We start from the raw sequence: 14,680 nt of genomic DNA on the forward strand, positions 1-14,680 counted from the left end.
AAGGCCCTCTCGACGCGTATATATATATGAAGCTCGAGGAATACAATATCAAAGCAGCATCTCGGCGCAAGGATACAAAGAAGGAGAAACCGCGGTGCTTTATCAAGGAGCGAGGGCTAAACGCAGGTAATTAGGCAACAATTACAGAGTATAAGCAGCTGCTTAAGCCGTTTAAGGATGCAACAACGTGGCTACAGGGCAGAGGTTCAGCTGGTAGCCACGGAGCTATTTGGGAAGTTCTCATCACATTCGAATGGCTACTCTCGGCCCTTAAGGAGCAGAAGGAGAGGCTTAAGGCTATTAACTACGAGGATCCAGATGCACCTAAAGATCACTTAGTTATTAACGTCAACGCTGCCTATAAGAAGCTCGCGGATTACTACGGGAAGACAGAAGACACCCCCATCTATTTTGCAGCTATAATACTTCATCCAGCATACAAACACGCGCTTAAGGGGCTATGGAAGGTGCCGAAGGATCACAATACAAAGCGCGATAGGCCACATCCGTACAAGAACTGGCTTTCAAATGGCTATAGCTCCTTCCGGCTGCTGTGGCAGGCACATAAGGATAAGGTGGCTGCAAAGGCTGCTGGCGCAGCATCTCCTACCTCGTCTCCTGATGTGAGGCCTGCAAAACGCCGTCGAACAAGCCCTACAAACGACCGAGCAGACTTCCTTAGGAACTCTATGGAGGAGGGCAAGCAGGAGATGGAGGAAACTGTTGACAACAAGTACGAGAGGTGGAAGCGCGAGCCAACTCTGAAACAGGACAACCCACTAGCGAAGGACCCTATTCAGTACTGGGTTATCACAAGAGATCGCTATCCTATTCTAGGCCAGCTAGCCCTTGATATCTACTCCATCCCAGCCTCCTCAGCTGATTGTGAGAGAATTTTCAGCGAACTTGGCGATCTCCTGGGCGTACGACGCCTTAATATGAAGCCTGAGTTACTTAGTGCTCTGCAATCTATACGCTCCTGGCGTCGAATTGGCATCAAACCTCCTAAGTAGTAATCAACTTATCAATCAATCTATCAATCAAACCAATCAATTCAACTTGGGGGTCAAAAAGTATCAATCTCATCAACTCAACTTGAGCATCTCAGAAATTAATCAAATCAAATCAAATCAATCACAGCCTGTTCAACGAAGCAATCAATCAACTTGGAGACGTCAAAGTTGATTGATTGATTGATCCCCACTCTGGTCATGATCGCCGACCGACCAGTGAAAAGAATCCATGCTCCGTAATTCCCCACACCATCTAGGTAGCCCAGTTTTACGTCTCTTCGAAGGGTCAGTGTTATGCATTTACCCCCTGGCGTGAACGGCGACTGTCCAAGTCTGGCCTTTGAGGCTCATGCGCCGTTGGTTCAAACGGCCTCGGGAATGATGGCCAGGATCAGGCCTTGTCGACACGGGCCAAGGGGCTTTAAGTAATAACTGGCACTTCCACTCTCATTGCATTGCCGAAACCGTTCTGTAAGTGCTGCTTTCTACATTCTTTCCCCGCGATTTGGTATCTCAACTCTATTCGATCGCGTCTGTGGATTTCTCTCGGCTAAAATCAACGAGGATGGCAGACTCACACTCCTCCATGGAGTTGGGGGTAACTCTATCTCTGTTCATTATGGCATGGATCGCGCTAGTTCTGCGAGTGCGGGTGGGGGTCAAGATTCTGAGCACATTTGGCATAGACGACATGCTAATGACCGCTGCGATGGTATGTACACATTACCACAAAGTGTAAAAGAGTACTGGACCTGATTCTGTGAAACCAGGCAGTTTTCACGGTTTATGTGGTTGTGATCCTAATCGGCATTGCGCATCAAATGGATCGCCATTACCTGGACATTGACCCAAAAAACTTCCCAGTCGCATTGAAGGTTTATTGCACTCTCTCACTTTCAAACACTTCGTCTCTAAGTGATTGTCATGCAGATGGAGTTTCTCTCTGGCATCTTCTACGCCACCGCAACACCGTGTTTGAAGGCATCTATCGGAACGCTGCTTCTGCGATTCGTGCGCAGAAAGCTCTATATCTACATCATATATGTCGGAATAGTCGTCTCTATCGCGGGAAATCTGTGGACCTTTCTCGAACTAATCTTCTTCTGCACACCACCCCAACATTTCTGGAATCCAGTGGTCGCCGGAAGCTGTAAAGCACCCAGCGAATTAGCCAGAGCCACCTTGGGACAGAATTCTATCAATTTCATTACAGATTTAGTTTTCGGGGTTCTCCCTGCTTTCGTGGTGTCGGAACTGCAAATGAACCGCAATACCAAAGTATCCTTGGCAGGCATTCTTCTGGTCGGCAACTGGTACGATTACATCCGTCTGCCTTTTAGCTCATCTCAATGCTAATGGCCGACCAGTGTTATGGTAGCGACCGCTGTCAGATTCAAGTTCGTCACATCTCTCCCCATCGACAGCCCAGATTTCCTATGTAAGTTCCTCTTCTCTTCTACACAATCAACCAATTAACAATCCTAGACAAAATCGTGGATGCGCGAGTTCTTTCTACTGTCGAAATCGGCATCGGCTGCGCTATGGGATCAATGGTCACGCTGAAACCGCTGTTCAAAGCCATCCTCCATCTCGGCTCCTCGTACAAATACGGCTCCGCCTCAAACAGAAAGCGCTCCGATTACGCAAACCAACTGCATAGTCTGGACAATCTCGACAACCAGTCACGCGCGAACGATGGTGTCCTCACCCTGTATCCTCTGCACACCACCCACGTGATGGCCGGTAAAGAACCACACAATCGGAGTAGCGAGTGGGAACGAAACGGCGACGACAAAAGCGTCGAGGCAAGAGGAGGTGGCATTCAGCAGGATGTGACGTACACGATTACTCATGATAAGCCATAAGAATAGGCTATTGCTTAGGAATAGGTTACTCATTTTAAAGTTGGGATTTCGCAGGCGGTGTATTAGGAAAAGCATGGCGTTTAAGGGAAGTTGATACCACTACTCCTAGACGGAGAATCTTTAAATATTGATATCTACATTCCGCGTTTCACAACCCAGCTTCTTGCTCACAGTTGCTAGGATTGCTGTGATTAAAGGAAGCGCAGGAATATCCACACTCACTTAGCTAGACACACGTACAATTATCTTAACACATATCTTTGGTATCCTCGACTCCGGGAACATTGCCCCGCCTCCAATATGGATCTCGAGAGATTAGGGTGTTGGTCTGAGTTCTGGTCTTCATTTGTGGCTGCTGGTAGGTGCTCTAGGGCTGAGCTGAATTTGGCTATTTGCCGACCTTCGCCATCCGGAATTCAGGGTTAAAATTCCGATTGGCCCCAGCCCCAGCCTCGTACCTGATGTGGGGTCTGATTGCAGAGTCGCTCACGGGGCCGTTGGGCTCCAATAGTTAACCTGAAAATTGCATACGGCTGGGGTTGAGGTGGTCGACTTCTTGGCGGATGATCGACTCTGTGCTGGTCATGCTGACTGGACGGTCCTGAATCAGATGGATGTCAGAAATTGGTCACGATAAATGGAAGGGCTTTCGGTGGTGGGCATGGTTTATGACGGCATCTGCGGCATGGGCGAATGGGGCCACTTGAGATTTTCTTGATCCAAGACACATGTGAGCTTCCTTTCCTGAGCCCTTCTCATTCTAGCCTAGGATACTGATATATTTCACATACAGCCAGGGAAAAGCCCAAATGACTACTCATGTTTACTCCTCATTGAAAGAAGCTTGTGAAAGTGCCGCCAATCCGATGCTTCATCGAGCATACAATAGATTGCCTTCAAAATTATTCCTACACCATCGCCCAAGACGCGGTACCAAGAACGAAGACCCGAGGCACACTATCACAAGCACGAACATGCTCAGTTCAACTTTGTGCACTCATCAATCTTCACGACCCACCTATCTTTCGTATGGTCCGCCTCGCTCTGCGTCTACAGCCTCATACATTGATACGTCGAGGTAGTAAAACAGTCATGTAATTTAGTATAAAACTCAATGAGATAGCGAGTCAGTAAGCCTCCAATATAACACTGATGTTCGGCTTGCGAATAGACACGACACACCATAGAAGGAACGTTGCATTGCTGGAATAGAAGCTAGGGGATGTTCCTCAATACACTCGGTAACCGGTCTTACAAGAGGATCACATTCGAGGCGAAGCACCCTCAGCCTGCAACTACCAATCATCCGTAAACACCAAAATATGGGAAGTTGGTCCATCCAAATCAAAGCCATTGTTTGTTCCCGAAGTGCGAGAGGTAAGTGCCGCCGTCTCCATTTTCGATGCTAGCCTTTTCCCAAACCGACCTCACATCTTGAACAGAGGCTTCTGGGGTGGCCGGGCCCTTAAAATGAGGTGCATAGTGAGCAAACTTCTCCATCGTCTTCCCCGCGCCCTGCATCTGCTCCGGAGTCACTGTGAAAAGAAATGTCAGCTAGCTGGTCCGATATTGAAAATAAATAGGGTAGATCATACTGTTATTATAGTGGCCCACCTCCACCATTCCCGGACAAATGCTCAGGAAAAGGACGCCGTCCTTCTTGTATTGAGCACTAAACTTGGCCGATACCATGTTTATCCCCGCCTTGCTGATGGAGTATAGAGAGCCGGCCTCCAGGTCGAAGTTGTTTGTAAAGTCCAGGTCCGCCATGCCACTGGATATGGCTATAACCTTCTTGGTCTTGCCTTTGAGGATAAGAGGCATGAATAAGTTGTAGAGGTGAACGTTCCCAACAACGTTGACGTTGAAGAGCTCCTTCAGGGTCTCTTCAAGCTCCTTGGGCTTGTTGCCCCTGTGCATTTTGCTATATCAGCCTGAGTCTTTGTTCGATGTGTGGAGGAGAAGCATACAAAACTCCAATAGCGTCGTAGCCATCGAATTGCGAAACGTAACCTGCGTTGGCAATGAGGTAGTCGATGCTCCCGCCGGTAATCTCGGCGGTGTCCGCGGCAGCTTTCTATCAAGGTCTATCAGTACTTTAACCTATTTGACAGTAGTTGAACACCCCGTGGGGTTGGCCTCTAACCTTCAGAGCGTCGTAGTTGGTCACGTCGGCTTCCAAGATGTGTATGTTGGACCGCCCTTTCAGGTCCGAGTCTTCCGACACTTTCTTGACGGTCGTAGGCTTGTCTCGGACTATTCCAATGACGGTGCTGCTCGGATCTTTGGATAACTGGCGAAGGAACTCGTACTGTTCGAGACAATTGACCATCAGACTGGGTTCGTCATGTACTAGATGATTGTGATTGAACTTACACCAATTCCCTTGGATACTCCGGTGATGACGTAGGTAGCCATTTTAAAGGAATCGTAGAGCGAATATGTGCTAGGAGTGTGAATTGGTTCTACTTTGGAATCACAGGAAGATGCTATAGACAGGACGACAAGCTTAAAAGGCAATTGCCTTATATTAACTATTTTGGCGTGCCAGTCTAGCGTCTTCCCCGGCTGAGCTCTGATGTGCTTGGTAAGTACGTACTTACCTAATAGTTGCCCAAAATCTGATATGGAGTTACGCCTGCATGAACTGATTCAAGGACCCCTTGCATGTTACACGTTGCCGATATTCTTGACTTGTAGTTGCCGAATTTCTATTCTCACGTTGCACTTGCATACGCTACAGGTAATCCCTGTAGTTGCCCAAACTCTGCTTTCTCGTCTTACCTGCAGCTGGCTATTCCTTTTTAGGCTCCTTTAGCGAGACCCCGACCGAACGCGTCTCAGCTTGTGGCAACTACCAGTGCCTGAGCAATTTAGATTCTGAGTCAACGGAGCGAGGCGGAGATAGGGCTAGGAATCTCGGAGGTGATTTTAAACCATTTTGTCCACATTTTCCACTCTATGCACTACTACGACTAGACAAAGGTAGGTACAATTGAGCAGCAGCTGATTACATAGCTTAATTTGTCCCAGTAATTAATATCCCGATCAGCAAGATCATCTTGGGCCCAAATCGCCTGCATCAATATCTTAACATAATTGAACGACCGGGAGGAAACATTCTTTTCAGTCCTGGAGATGAGATCGAGGACCACTGCCCGTTGATCGTCCCTCCGAGCCTCGCAACCCAAGATGAAGACAGGAAACTGCCGGTCACAAGAACCCAACTGGGAAAATATAGTAAAGGCCTTATCAATCTGCTGCTGTGTCCTAGTTGCTTGTTTGAGCGAATTCTCGGACGCGCGATTGAGGTAAACTAGCATAGCCAGCTGATACAGCTCCATAATCAATGGCGTATCTGCATTATTGTCGACCGTGGCCGCCAGTGGAAGGCTTCTAATCCTCCAGTCGAGTATTTTCAAGTAGCTTCTGTAGTCATTCAAATCTTCAGCAGGCTTTGTAGCTGGCGGCCTTGCAGATACTGCATCGCAGACTTCCGACAGCAGCTCTATAGTAGCCAAGGCGGGCGGTGCCGCATGGGAGGCCTAATAATATGTCAGAAAGCATTCCCTGCCAGCCAGTCCTGTATACTAACCTCTGCACGGATACTTGGAGTCGATGTAACTACCGTGCCTTCTCTGTGCCAGTGCCGTAAAGTGAAGCGTGCTAATACATCGTGATAGTAAACCCAGTCCAACAAGGCCGCCAAATCACTATCCTCGCGGATTTTGTCGAGGCCGGCAGACTTGATCATGCATTTGACACCACAAAGATACCACGTCCATTGGCTTGAGGTGCAAGATGACTGGTGAATCTAATGGACTAGATCAGCACGTAATAGAACCACAGCCGGGGTTGGTATTAACCTCGAAAGAACACAACAGCATCCCCGCAGCAACATGCTGGATTGCTTCCGTAATGCCAGGACGACTCCCTGATGCAGCTGCCATAGCTTTGATGGCAGAGATCTTCAGCTCCGCCGCCTGCGAGTGAACATCATGGCGATGCAGCGAAGAAAAGGCGAGCAGCGAATGGAGCACTGCTGTAGCAGAGGTCGTATTACTGGCCAGAGCAATCCGGATGAGTACCTTGCCCAAATCCGTAGGGTCATGGCCAAAAGTAGCAAGAGATTGCGAAGCGACACTTTGGACTAGGTTTGTCAGTCATAGAACCTGTGATCCTGTGCTAGAGAGGCTGAAAAGGGCGATCTGAACCCACAGTACTGAAGCAAGTCTTTGTCTTCAACCTCCACTTTTGACGGATTCCATGCCATGGGTATGTGTAGGTGTGGCCGAGCGGATCCTAGAACGTCTTAGAGGCGCCATAGTCTGTTTCTTCTTAAGGGCGGCTCACCACTTGGTACCGAACTTGCGAACTGATAGTGCATCTCAACATCCCCATGTGACACGTGAACCATGCCTACTTCAGAGGAATAGCGGGTCCCTCTCCCATGCGACGGTGCAAACGACTGTGGCTTCCCAACAATAGCGCGTCTACCATCGCTGGCCTTTGGCCACGATAGTCGAAGCCCGGGACCCTTGGAGTTTCGCTTTAGTGGAACGCGCTCCATGCACGCCGCTGGAGTGATGCTATCAAGGCGATCTTGAAGCTCTGAATTCAAGATTGCTAGCGGTTAGATTTCTCCCTTGCCTTATTTCAGGGGTTTGTCCCACCTCTGCACGTCTCACAGTTTAGATCCACAGTTGCCATTCCCTTGCAATTAAACTTGCTGAGTCAATGTGGAGGTTGTTTTGCTTTTTTTCACTAGGAGATAGTCGAGAAAGCCGGCGAGAGAGTGCTGGGTGGAGCGAATTCTTTGGAGCTACTTGAGGATTGTAGACGCTCGGGCAGTTGCCCATTTTACGAATGCCGGATTACACTGCATTATGGAGAACTTGCAAGCTAGATCTAGGCTGGGTTATACTGTATGAGTATTAGCAGTGTAATCCTGTGGCCATTAAGAGATAACGCTCAATGTTAATCCCCGGGCAATCGCTAAAAGCCGAAGACATTACTAATTGTCAACAATAAAGGATTTCGCAAGTGCCAAGGGCATCTGCCTATTGACTGATTGGAAAAAGGCATCATTGATTGACCGAATGCACCACAGTGTTTCAGTTAGTTTTGGGCCGCATTTTGATAGCGGCTCCAGATTTGATTGGCCATGTCTGGTCACGTGACTCATCATTCACTGCAAATTATGTGGCAAGGATCGGCATCCCTAGGTGCTTTATAACATATGTGACATAAATAAACAAGGGAAGGGCCTAAGTAAAGCTGAATGGCGTATAAAGCTAACATCTAAAGGATTTCCACTGCCTTAAATACCATAGTCTAGGAGGACTCTCGATTCCCCCTTCGCCACCCACTATCCGACACTCTCAAGGGTCAAAGTCGCATTCAGCATGGCTACGGCGTTCGATATCTCGCCTGAGCAAAGAGCAACCCAACTCCACTACTTCTACGCCAACTTTTCGTCACTCTCCCGCTCGTGTCACACCGCGATGTGGATTTAAGCGGGAAGACAGCCATAATCACAGGATCCAGCGGCGGGCTAGGACTAGAAACAGCACGCCAGCTTCTAGACCTGGGATGCAAAGTAATCCTGGCCTTACGCGATGAAGGGGAAGGCGAAAAGGGTCGAAAGGATCTCGCCAATGGCCGGGATCTTCCATCCGGATCTATTCAGGTTTGGAAGTTAGACCATTCATCCTACGACTCTATCGTCACCTTCGCAGAGCGTGCTAAACACCTAGACCACCTCGACATCACTATTCTCAACGCCGGTGTGTTCAAAGGCTCGGAGTCATTCAGCTCGACTGGCTACGAGGAGGGTGTACAGATAAACTACCTATCCACCATGCTTCTCACAATCCTATTACTACCTATCATCAAAGAGAAGAGGACCGGAAGCCTCCCGGGCCATATTTGCGTCGTGTCATCCGACATGGCCGCCTGGTCCAAGTTCGAGGAACCCCTCTTCTACCCGCCTTCAAACAGAAAAAGAGCAACTAGACCATGGGAGACCTCTATGGAACAACAAAGCTGCTCGGGCAGCTGTTCCTGACGGAGCTGTCAAAGTACGTATCTCCATCCGCGGTCACTCTCTCTTGTGCCAACCCAGGATTCTGCCGCGGCTCAGATCTTGCCCGCGAAACCCATGGCATCGTCCGCTTCATTTACAGGATCCAGTCCTACTTGCTCAGTCAGACATGCGCTGTTGGCGCTCGCACATTGGTCCACGCGGTTACTACCCTCAGCGAGCAGGCGCATGGGCAGTACATCGAGGAGGCGAAGATCCAGCTGTGAGTACTGCCCATACGCTTCAATACAACATCTGAGATGTATTGACGTGAATATTCCAGCATGGCGCCCATCGTACACAGGCCTGAAGGTTTGCATCTTGCGAAGCAGCTTTACGATGAAACCCTAGACGAACTTTCGTTTGCTGGCGCCAGAAACATCGTTGCTGAGATAACAAAATCTAGGTAGCATACAATATTTCTAGAACTCTGGGTGGATCCCAAATTCTGGTATACGCTCTTTGTCAGCCACCTTCAGGATTGTGGACTCAAACGCACGTCTTAGAGTTTATGAATAGCTCTATTCGGCCGCGTAGCAGCTTCCAGATTGACGCTTCAGTGCAGATGTGTAAGGACGATTTGTTCTTGCGGCGTCGCCACCGCACGACACTAGGTTATTAATTTGGGACTTTGAGTACACGGAAATGCCAGTTACTGTAGCAGCTTCTTGAGGTCTGCAGAATTGTAGAAATTGGAGATCGATCAACCGGATACACCCTATTGGAAATTACTAGAGCTAGCCGAAAAACAAGACGTGAAATTAGAGTGACAGAAGACCTACAATACAAGCAAGCTAACATGTTCAGGAAAGGAAAGAGAAACATGGAAATACACCTAGTAGAACGCTGACCCCTGGTGCTCGCTGCCAACAACGCTCTTGACGCTCTCTCCTCTACGACAGTAGACAATGCTTCCGGCCTTCTCCCGGCCCGGCGTCGGATCGCAGCCAAAGAAGTCGTTGTCGAATGTGAAGCCCCAGCGATTCTCTATAAACTGGCGCACCTTTTGTTCCACTCCGCCATTGCCGATAAGCTGCTGGTTGGCCCAGATGATTGAGTGGAGCGTGATAGCCGGACCTTGCTGCGCCGCTTCCCTTAGTCGGTTAAGCTCTTGCGTGACGGACTCCGCTCTCGCGCTCTCCCGTTGCGCCAGCTCGCCATACTCCCGTATTTTGCCATCTTTCTCTTGAATACCGCGCTGTAGGGATTCGATCGCCTGCTCGGCGGCCACTTTTCGCTCAGACACTTCTTGAAGCTGGGCTTGAGTTTGGCTGTCGTGCTCCTGGAGCTTCTTCTCAGCTTCTGCTTTCTCCTGGAGCTGCTTCTCGACGTCTTCTTTCAGCTTCTTGAGTTCGGCAGCTTCGGCTTTGGCTTGCTGGACTTGGTTCTCGTATGCTTCGCGTTGAGACTGAGCTTCGGTTTCATTAGTAGCATGCACTTCCTTTTGTTTCTCTGCATCTTCCTGGATCCGCTTCTGCTCCTCTTCTCGTTCAGTCAGTTGCTTTTTGAGCGTGTCGTTCTCTTTGGCATAGCCCTTCGAACGATATTAGCCGTTGCGTTTTATCTGGGCATAGCAGAAGTCTTACCTGAATCTGAGCTTGGAGGTCATCTTTCACTTTCTTAATCTCTTCTTCGTTCTTGAGTCTCTCCGCTTCCATTTCCTCTTTTGTCTTAATTCTGTCCGCTTCGATCTCCTCTGCTGTTTTCGGAGTCTGCCTTAATTAGCGCCCAGAAGAGACTCTTTGTTGCGAGACCTACTGGAAGAAGCCGCTTGAATATGTTTGGGCTTAGATACCGCCAATTGCGATACGGATCCGTTGCTACCTTGGGATTGTTCGAGACCTCGCCGACCTATTCCAAGATAAGTCCAGACCTCATCGACGAGAGTGAATGAGCCTACCTCACGGACGATCTTGATCATCTCAAACCTACAGTCACGCCGAGCTTTGTCCAGTCCGAAGATATCGGGGATGTAGGGCTGGAGCTCATTTGGTGGCAGAGGCTTCTCAAGAACGATACCTGCGTATGCTCCTGGTCGCGCAAGAGCCGTTTTCGACTCCTCCTCGAAGGCCTTGGTGCGCAGATCATAGTCTTCCTGGAAGTTCTTTCCGTAGGTAATCAGATTGTCGTCTGATTTTCGAGGGTGGTATTTTGACTGCCCCTTCTCCTGCTCATATATAACTAAGAAGGGTTGGTACTGGTCACGCTGGAAGAAGAGCTTTCGGATAGGACGAGAGTGGACTTACTTTCGGCGATTTCCTTCCACATGGATTTGTAATCCTGGAAGAAGTCAGCCTACAAGAGTTTTCTCAAAAATGGGATGGAGTATACCATGTAGGCATCGAGCAGCGAGGATGTATAAATACCAGCATTCTCGTAGTCTAGCGGAGAGCCTTTGACCATTTGCTCGTGGAAGCTCCGTAGTGAGGAATATTTGGTAAGGATCGCACTTCACCCGTCAGCTAAGATTCCAATTAATATCAGGGTACGTACTATGTTCTTTGCGGACATGCTGCAACGTTGTCTGGGAACTCCATGGCAACTCGCGTCAGAGCAGGGATATCCCACTCCTTTACGTCATCGGGCTTGATATCTCCACCTCCAGACCAGTTTAACCTAGGTGATTTAGCGAGAATCCACTCGGAACGATCACTTCAAGACACTTACTTGATTTCTGTGCTGTATTCTTGCTCATTAGTCGTGTCAGTCTTTGAACCTTCCGCAGAACCTTTGACTTTGGCAACCTTCAAGTCCATCTCTATGCTAAGTCCACCGCCGTACTCTTTCGTCTTAGTCTTGTCAATCTTGGTTTTCGTGACCACAGCATTGAAAACACCTCCTTCAATGAATCCAGAGATGAAAGAGTCTCCGTATACTTCGCTGAACTTCGACTCGGGCACGTTGGGGATGGGGACGAATTGGGTAATCTCATTGGCAATGAGTTTCTGGTTCGTGACCTTGACGGTAATATTGTACTTGGCGTCGGCTTGCTTGAAGGTCGAGTTATCGATGTAGTTGCCGTGGCCGCCGGCACCACCGCCAAGAGCAGCGACAGTAATCTCCAACGCGCCTATTATAGGATCAGGCCGCATCCTTTGAAGGATCGAGTGATCAAGGGGAATTACTCACCGCTAATGTTCAAGGAGTTGATAACTTCGCTCATGTTGTCCACAAATCCAGCTTCCCAGCTCACGACTTGGCTAACGGATGACTGGCCATCCTTTCTTTCAATGAAACGCTCCCCGGTGGGCTTTGTAAGTATACCGGCCTCCTCCCCGGAGGCGATCTGGCCTTTACCGGAGCTCTGGTTGCTGGGCTGAAGTTGGACGGATCGTAGGTCCCTTTCGGATCCTTTGATACCGCCAGGCTTTTGCACAACGTCGTTGACACATAGCTGCTGGGTATAGCTGTTGAAGCTAGAGAAGGTATTAGCAATGTGCAGGGAAAGATTAATGAGTGACATACCCCATGCCCAGTCGCATGGCTTCGTTGTAAGGTGCTAGCATGAGAGCCATGGTTGGAGTCTGTGGAAGTTGGCGTTGATGAAGGAACTTTTTTGGAAAGGTTCGAATGTATTTAGACTCTTGGGAGAGGGGGCCGAAGTCGTAGTCCTGAGGCAGTATTTGAAGAGGCACAAAAAAGAACGCGATACCAATGAGCAACCCCTGGATAACCGCCGACCTCAAGGGCCTTCTGTCAATACTTCGGCGTCGCCTTTGAACGTACCATGGCTAGCTGATCGAAATGAATTGGCTTTGGATGGCGCAGTCTAGGAGCCCGAAGCTGAAACATCCACAAATAGTCTAATATCCTCATCGTGAATCCTCCCCTGCGGATTGAGCTCCGGTGGCTTTGTAGCTTCATGGCAGATGCATGAACATGGTGTTGCAGCTGTTCCCGCCGGATGAGGCGTTCTGGAAGCCCACCTTGGCGGCTGGTATGTGCACGCCACATATCTTGGAGTGCATCACGCGAGGCCGCGTATCCATAGACTCGCATCTGGCCTGTAGTTCGGTTGGGATATCTGTTCTGGGCTGAGGACGTAGCCCCTATGTGTCCGAATCTGGATAAGGCCTCACCCAGAGCTTCCAAAACGGTAAGGATTAAGCGATAGATTCCCTGTAGAGAAATGTGCAGCCAGCCACGTCAAAGCTAAGGAGGGTTAAGACTTGATCATCATGAGTCTGGAGCTGAAAGAGGTCGGCTACAGCCAAGTAGCGCGGGCTAATGTAAGCGACCCGGTTCGGGAAGAACCTTAATCAGACACCTGTCCGGCCAGCCCCTAACCTCTCCACTCCCGCACCGGCCCACGACTTCTTCCAGCCACGCGGCGGCATTCGCGGCACGGGACGAGGCTAGGATTCTCCACATTTCAGCTGTTATCTTTAACACTACCGAACGCCCGCCACATGGCTCTCGGAAGTCCCGAGAGGTCGTTCGAGGGACATCACCCATCTGGAACCCTCTATTACAACTAAGACTAACTAACAGGACTACATCCGCCTGCAACTTGACCACACTTAGATCGACAGACGTCTAGACGCCAGCCGATAGGAGAGCCGAGGTGTAATCCCTGAGACCTGCATACGGCAACAACAGGACCTCGACGACCAGTCCAGCCTTGCAGATGGTATCACACATGTCCCAAGAGACCTCGCTTCCCTTTTCCACCTTCAGCTCCTTCGCCTTCCTTGTCACCCGCTTTGCTAGTGCCCATCCTCGTAATTTGTTGTCGTCTGCTGATCGTACTATGTCCAAGTAGGTGGTGTTGCCAGCCCCGCTTTTGTTCTCCTGCCAGCCGTCAAGTGAATCATAGGCGCTCAAGGCAACATTTCCAAAAAGGTTTCCGCTTCGTTCATGATCGTCAAGTGGCTTGGTCGTTGACGACCAAAGGAAATTGACGGTATAGGATCCGGAGAGGTCTTTCGACTTGGACCACGAAGCGGATGACGCGGAGACCATGTTGACATTAGCCCCTCCTAGGATGTACGCTCCCACATAGTATTCTCCAAACTCCTTTTGGAACGCTTGCTGTGGCTCTGGACTCGTCTGAAGTATGTGGAAGGCTTCAGCTGAAAGCCGCGGGACATGGGCAAATGTGAGGGTGCCGCTACGGTATTCGACTCGGAGGCTGGACTTGAGATCCTGGTAACCCTGTGAGTGTCTTGAGGCTTCTCATCTGGTATACCACTTACATTCTTGTCGTCTTTCACGCTCGTTTCGTAGCGGGCCTGGCCGGAACCACCTAGGAGCTTCCATCCAATCTGGCCCTGCACTGACAAATTCAGATGCTCAGAGGACGCTGCGGCAGATGATGTGGCCGATTCACAAACGCTTCCCCTGGCGGAGCTCACGAAAGTCAGTCGGCTGCTGGCTAGAGACGCCCGCGAGAACGCGCATTTCTCCTCTTTGAAGGTGCTCTTCTCGGTTTGCGACACGATCAGAGGAGTTCCGAGCTTGATGGATTCGTTGTTCCAGGGAACTGTGATTGGTAGCTTCTGTACTGCCGCATATCGAAGGCTGGGCGTAAACGGATCTTGCGGGAAGACGTCTACGAGTGACATGATTCTTGCGAAAGAAGTTTTGTGGTACGGTAAAGAGGTCCGAAGTTGCGAACAAACCAGAATGTAATTCCTCGGACAGCACCACGACGAGAATTATCGCCCGCTCAAAATAAGCTCCGAGCGCAGTTGCTCAAACCGTAGTTCAGGGACTAGACC

General features: G+C 49.6%; 6 protein-coding genes across 6 annotated transcripts; 2 read left to right on the forward strand and 4 right to left on the reverse strand.

Annotated features, from left to right (window-relative positions):
• Nucleotides 1-1,632: 1,632 nt before the first annotated feature.
• Nucleotides 1,633-2,944, forward strand: BDZ99DRAFT_574442 (uncharacterized protein; the record flags this gene model as incomplete). The annotated part of the gene is made up of 5 exons (XM_033728374.1): nucleotides 1,633-1,725; nucleotides 1,784-1,888; nucleotides 1,944-2,326; nucleotides 2,381-2,451; nucleotides 2,499-2,944. The coding sequence occupies 5 exons, from the start codon at nucleotides 1,633-1,635 to the stop codon at nucleotides 2,876-2,878; spliced, it is 1,032 nt and encodes a 343-aa protein (XP_033572483.1). The 3' UTR covers nucleotides 2,879-2,944.
• Nucleotides 2,945-4,122: 1,178 nt separating this feature from the next.
• On the reverse strand, nucleotides 4,123-5,296 carry BDZ99DRAFT_423805 (NAD(P)-binding protein; the record flags this gene model as incomplete). Its single annotated transcript, XM_033717039.1, has 5 exons — nucleotides 4,123-4,413; nucleotides 4,474-4,790; nucleotides 4,849-4,955; nucleotides 5,025-5,189; nucleotides 5,255-5,296. 5 exons carry the CDS (start codon nucleotides 5,294-5,296, stop codon nucleotides 4,223-4,225), a joined length of 822 nt encoding a protein of 273 aa, XP_033572484.1. The 3' UTR covers nucleotides 4,123-4,222.
• Nucleotides 5,297-5,853: 557 nt separating this feature from the next.
• On the reverse strand, nucleotides 5,854-7,448 carry BDZ99DRAFT_524490 (uncharacterized protein; the record flags this gene model as incomplete). Its single annotated transcript, XM_033725911.1, has 5 exons — nucleotides 5,854-6,423; nucleotides 6,474-6,692; nucleotides 6,745-7,028; nucleotides 7,097-7,180; nucleotides 7,232-7,448. The coding sequence occupies 5 exons, from the start codon at nucleotides 7,446-7,448 to the stop codon at nucleotides 5,854-5,856; spliced, it is 1,374 nt and encodes a 457-aa protein (XP_033572485.1).
• An 835-nt stretch (nucleotides 7,449-8,283) lies between these two features.
• BDZ99DRAFT_524491 (uncharacterized protein) lies at nucleotides 8,284-9,370 on the forward strand (the record flags this gene model as incomplete). Its single annotated transcript, XM_033725912.1, has 4 exons — nucleotides 8,284-8,369; nucleotides 8,426-8,714; nucleotides 8,894-9,183; nucleotides 9,244-9,370. The coding sequence occupies 4 exons, from the start codon at nucleotides 8,284-8,286 to the stop codon at nucleotides 9,368-9,370; spliced, it is 792 nt and encodes a 263-aa protein (XP_033572486.1).
• A 163-nt stretch (nucleotides 9,371-9,533) lies between these two features.
• On the reverse strand, nucleotides 9,534-12,475 carry BDZ99DRAFT_423807 (uncharacterized protein; the record flags this gene model as incomplete). The annotated part of the gene is made up of 11 exons (XM_033717040.1): nucleotides 9,534-10,494; nucleotides 10,547-10,672; nucleotides 10,719-10,811; nucleotides 10,861-11,141; nucleotides 11,207-11,240; nucleotides 11,292-11,409; nucleotides 11,454-11,576; nucleotides 11,628-12,030; nucleotides 12,090-12,180; nucleotides 12,289-12,376; nucleotides 12,426-12,475. The coding sequence occupies 11 exons, from the start codon at nucleotides 12,473-12,475 to the stop codon at nucleotides 9,796-9,798; spliced, it is 2,106 nt and encodes a 701-aa protein (XP_033572487.1). The 3' UTR covers nucleotides 9,534-9,795.
• A 909-nt stretch (nucleotides 12,476-13,384) lies between these two features.
• On the reverse strand, nucleotides 13,385-14,524 carry BDZ99DRAFT_574445 (uncharacterized protein; the record flags this gene model as incomplete). The annotated part of the gene is made up of 2 exons (XM_033728375.1): nucleotides 13,385-14,105; nucleotides 14,156-14,524. The coding sequence occupies 2 exons, from the start codon at nucleotides 14,522-14,524 to the stop codon at nucleotides 13,497-13,499; spliced, it is 978 nt and encodes a 325-aa protein (XP_033572488.1). The 3' UTR covers nucleotides 13,385-13,496.
• Nucleotides 14,525-14,680: the final 156 nt, after the last annotated feature.

This window comes from Mytilinidion resinicola (assembly GCF_010093595.1).
Source record: "Mytilinidion resinicola strain CBS 304.34 unplaced genomic scaffold BDZ99scaffold_18, whole genome shotgun sequence".
In the NCBI taxonomy this organism is placed as follows: Eukaryota; Fungi; Ascomycota; class Dothideomycetes; order Mytilinidiales; family Mytilinidiaceae; genus Mytilinidion; species Mytilinidion resinicola.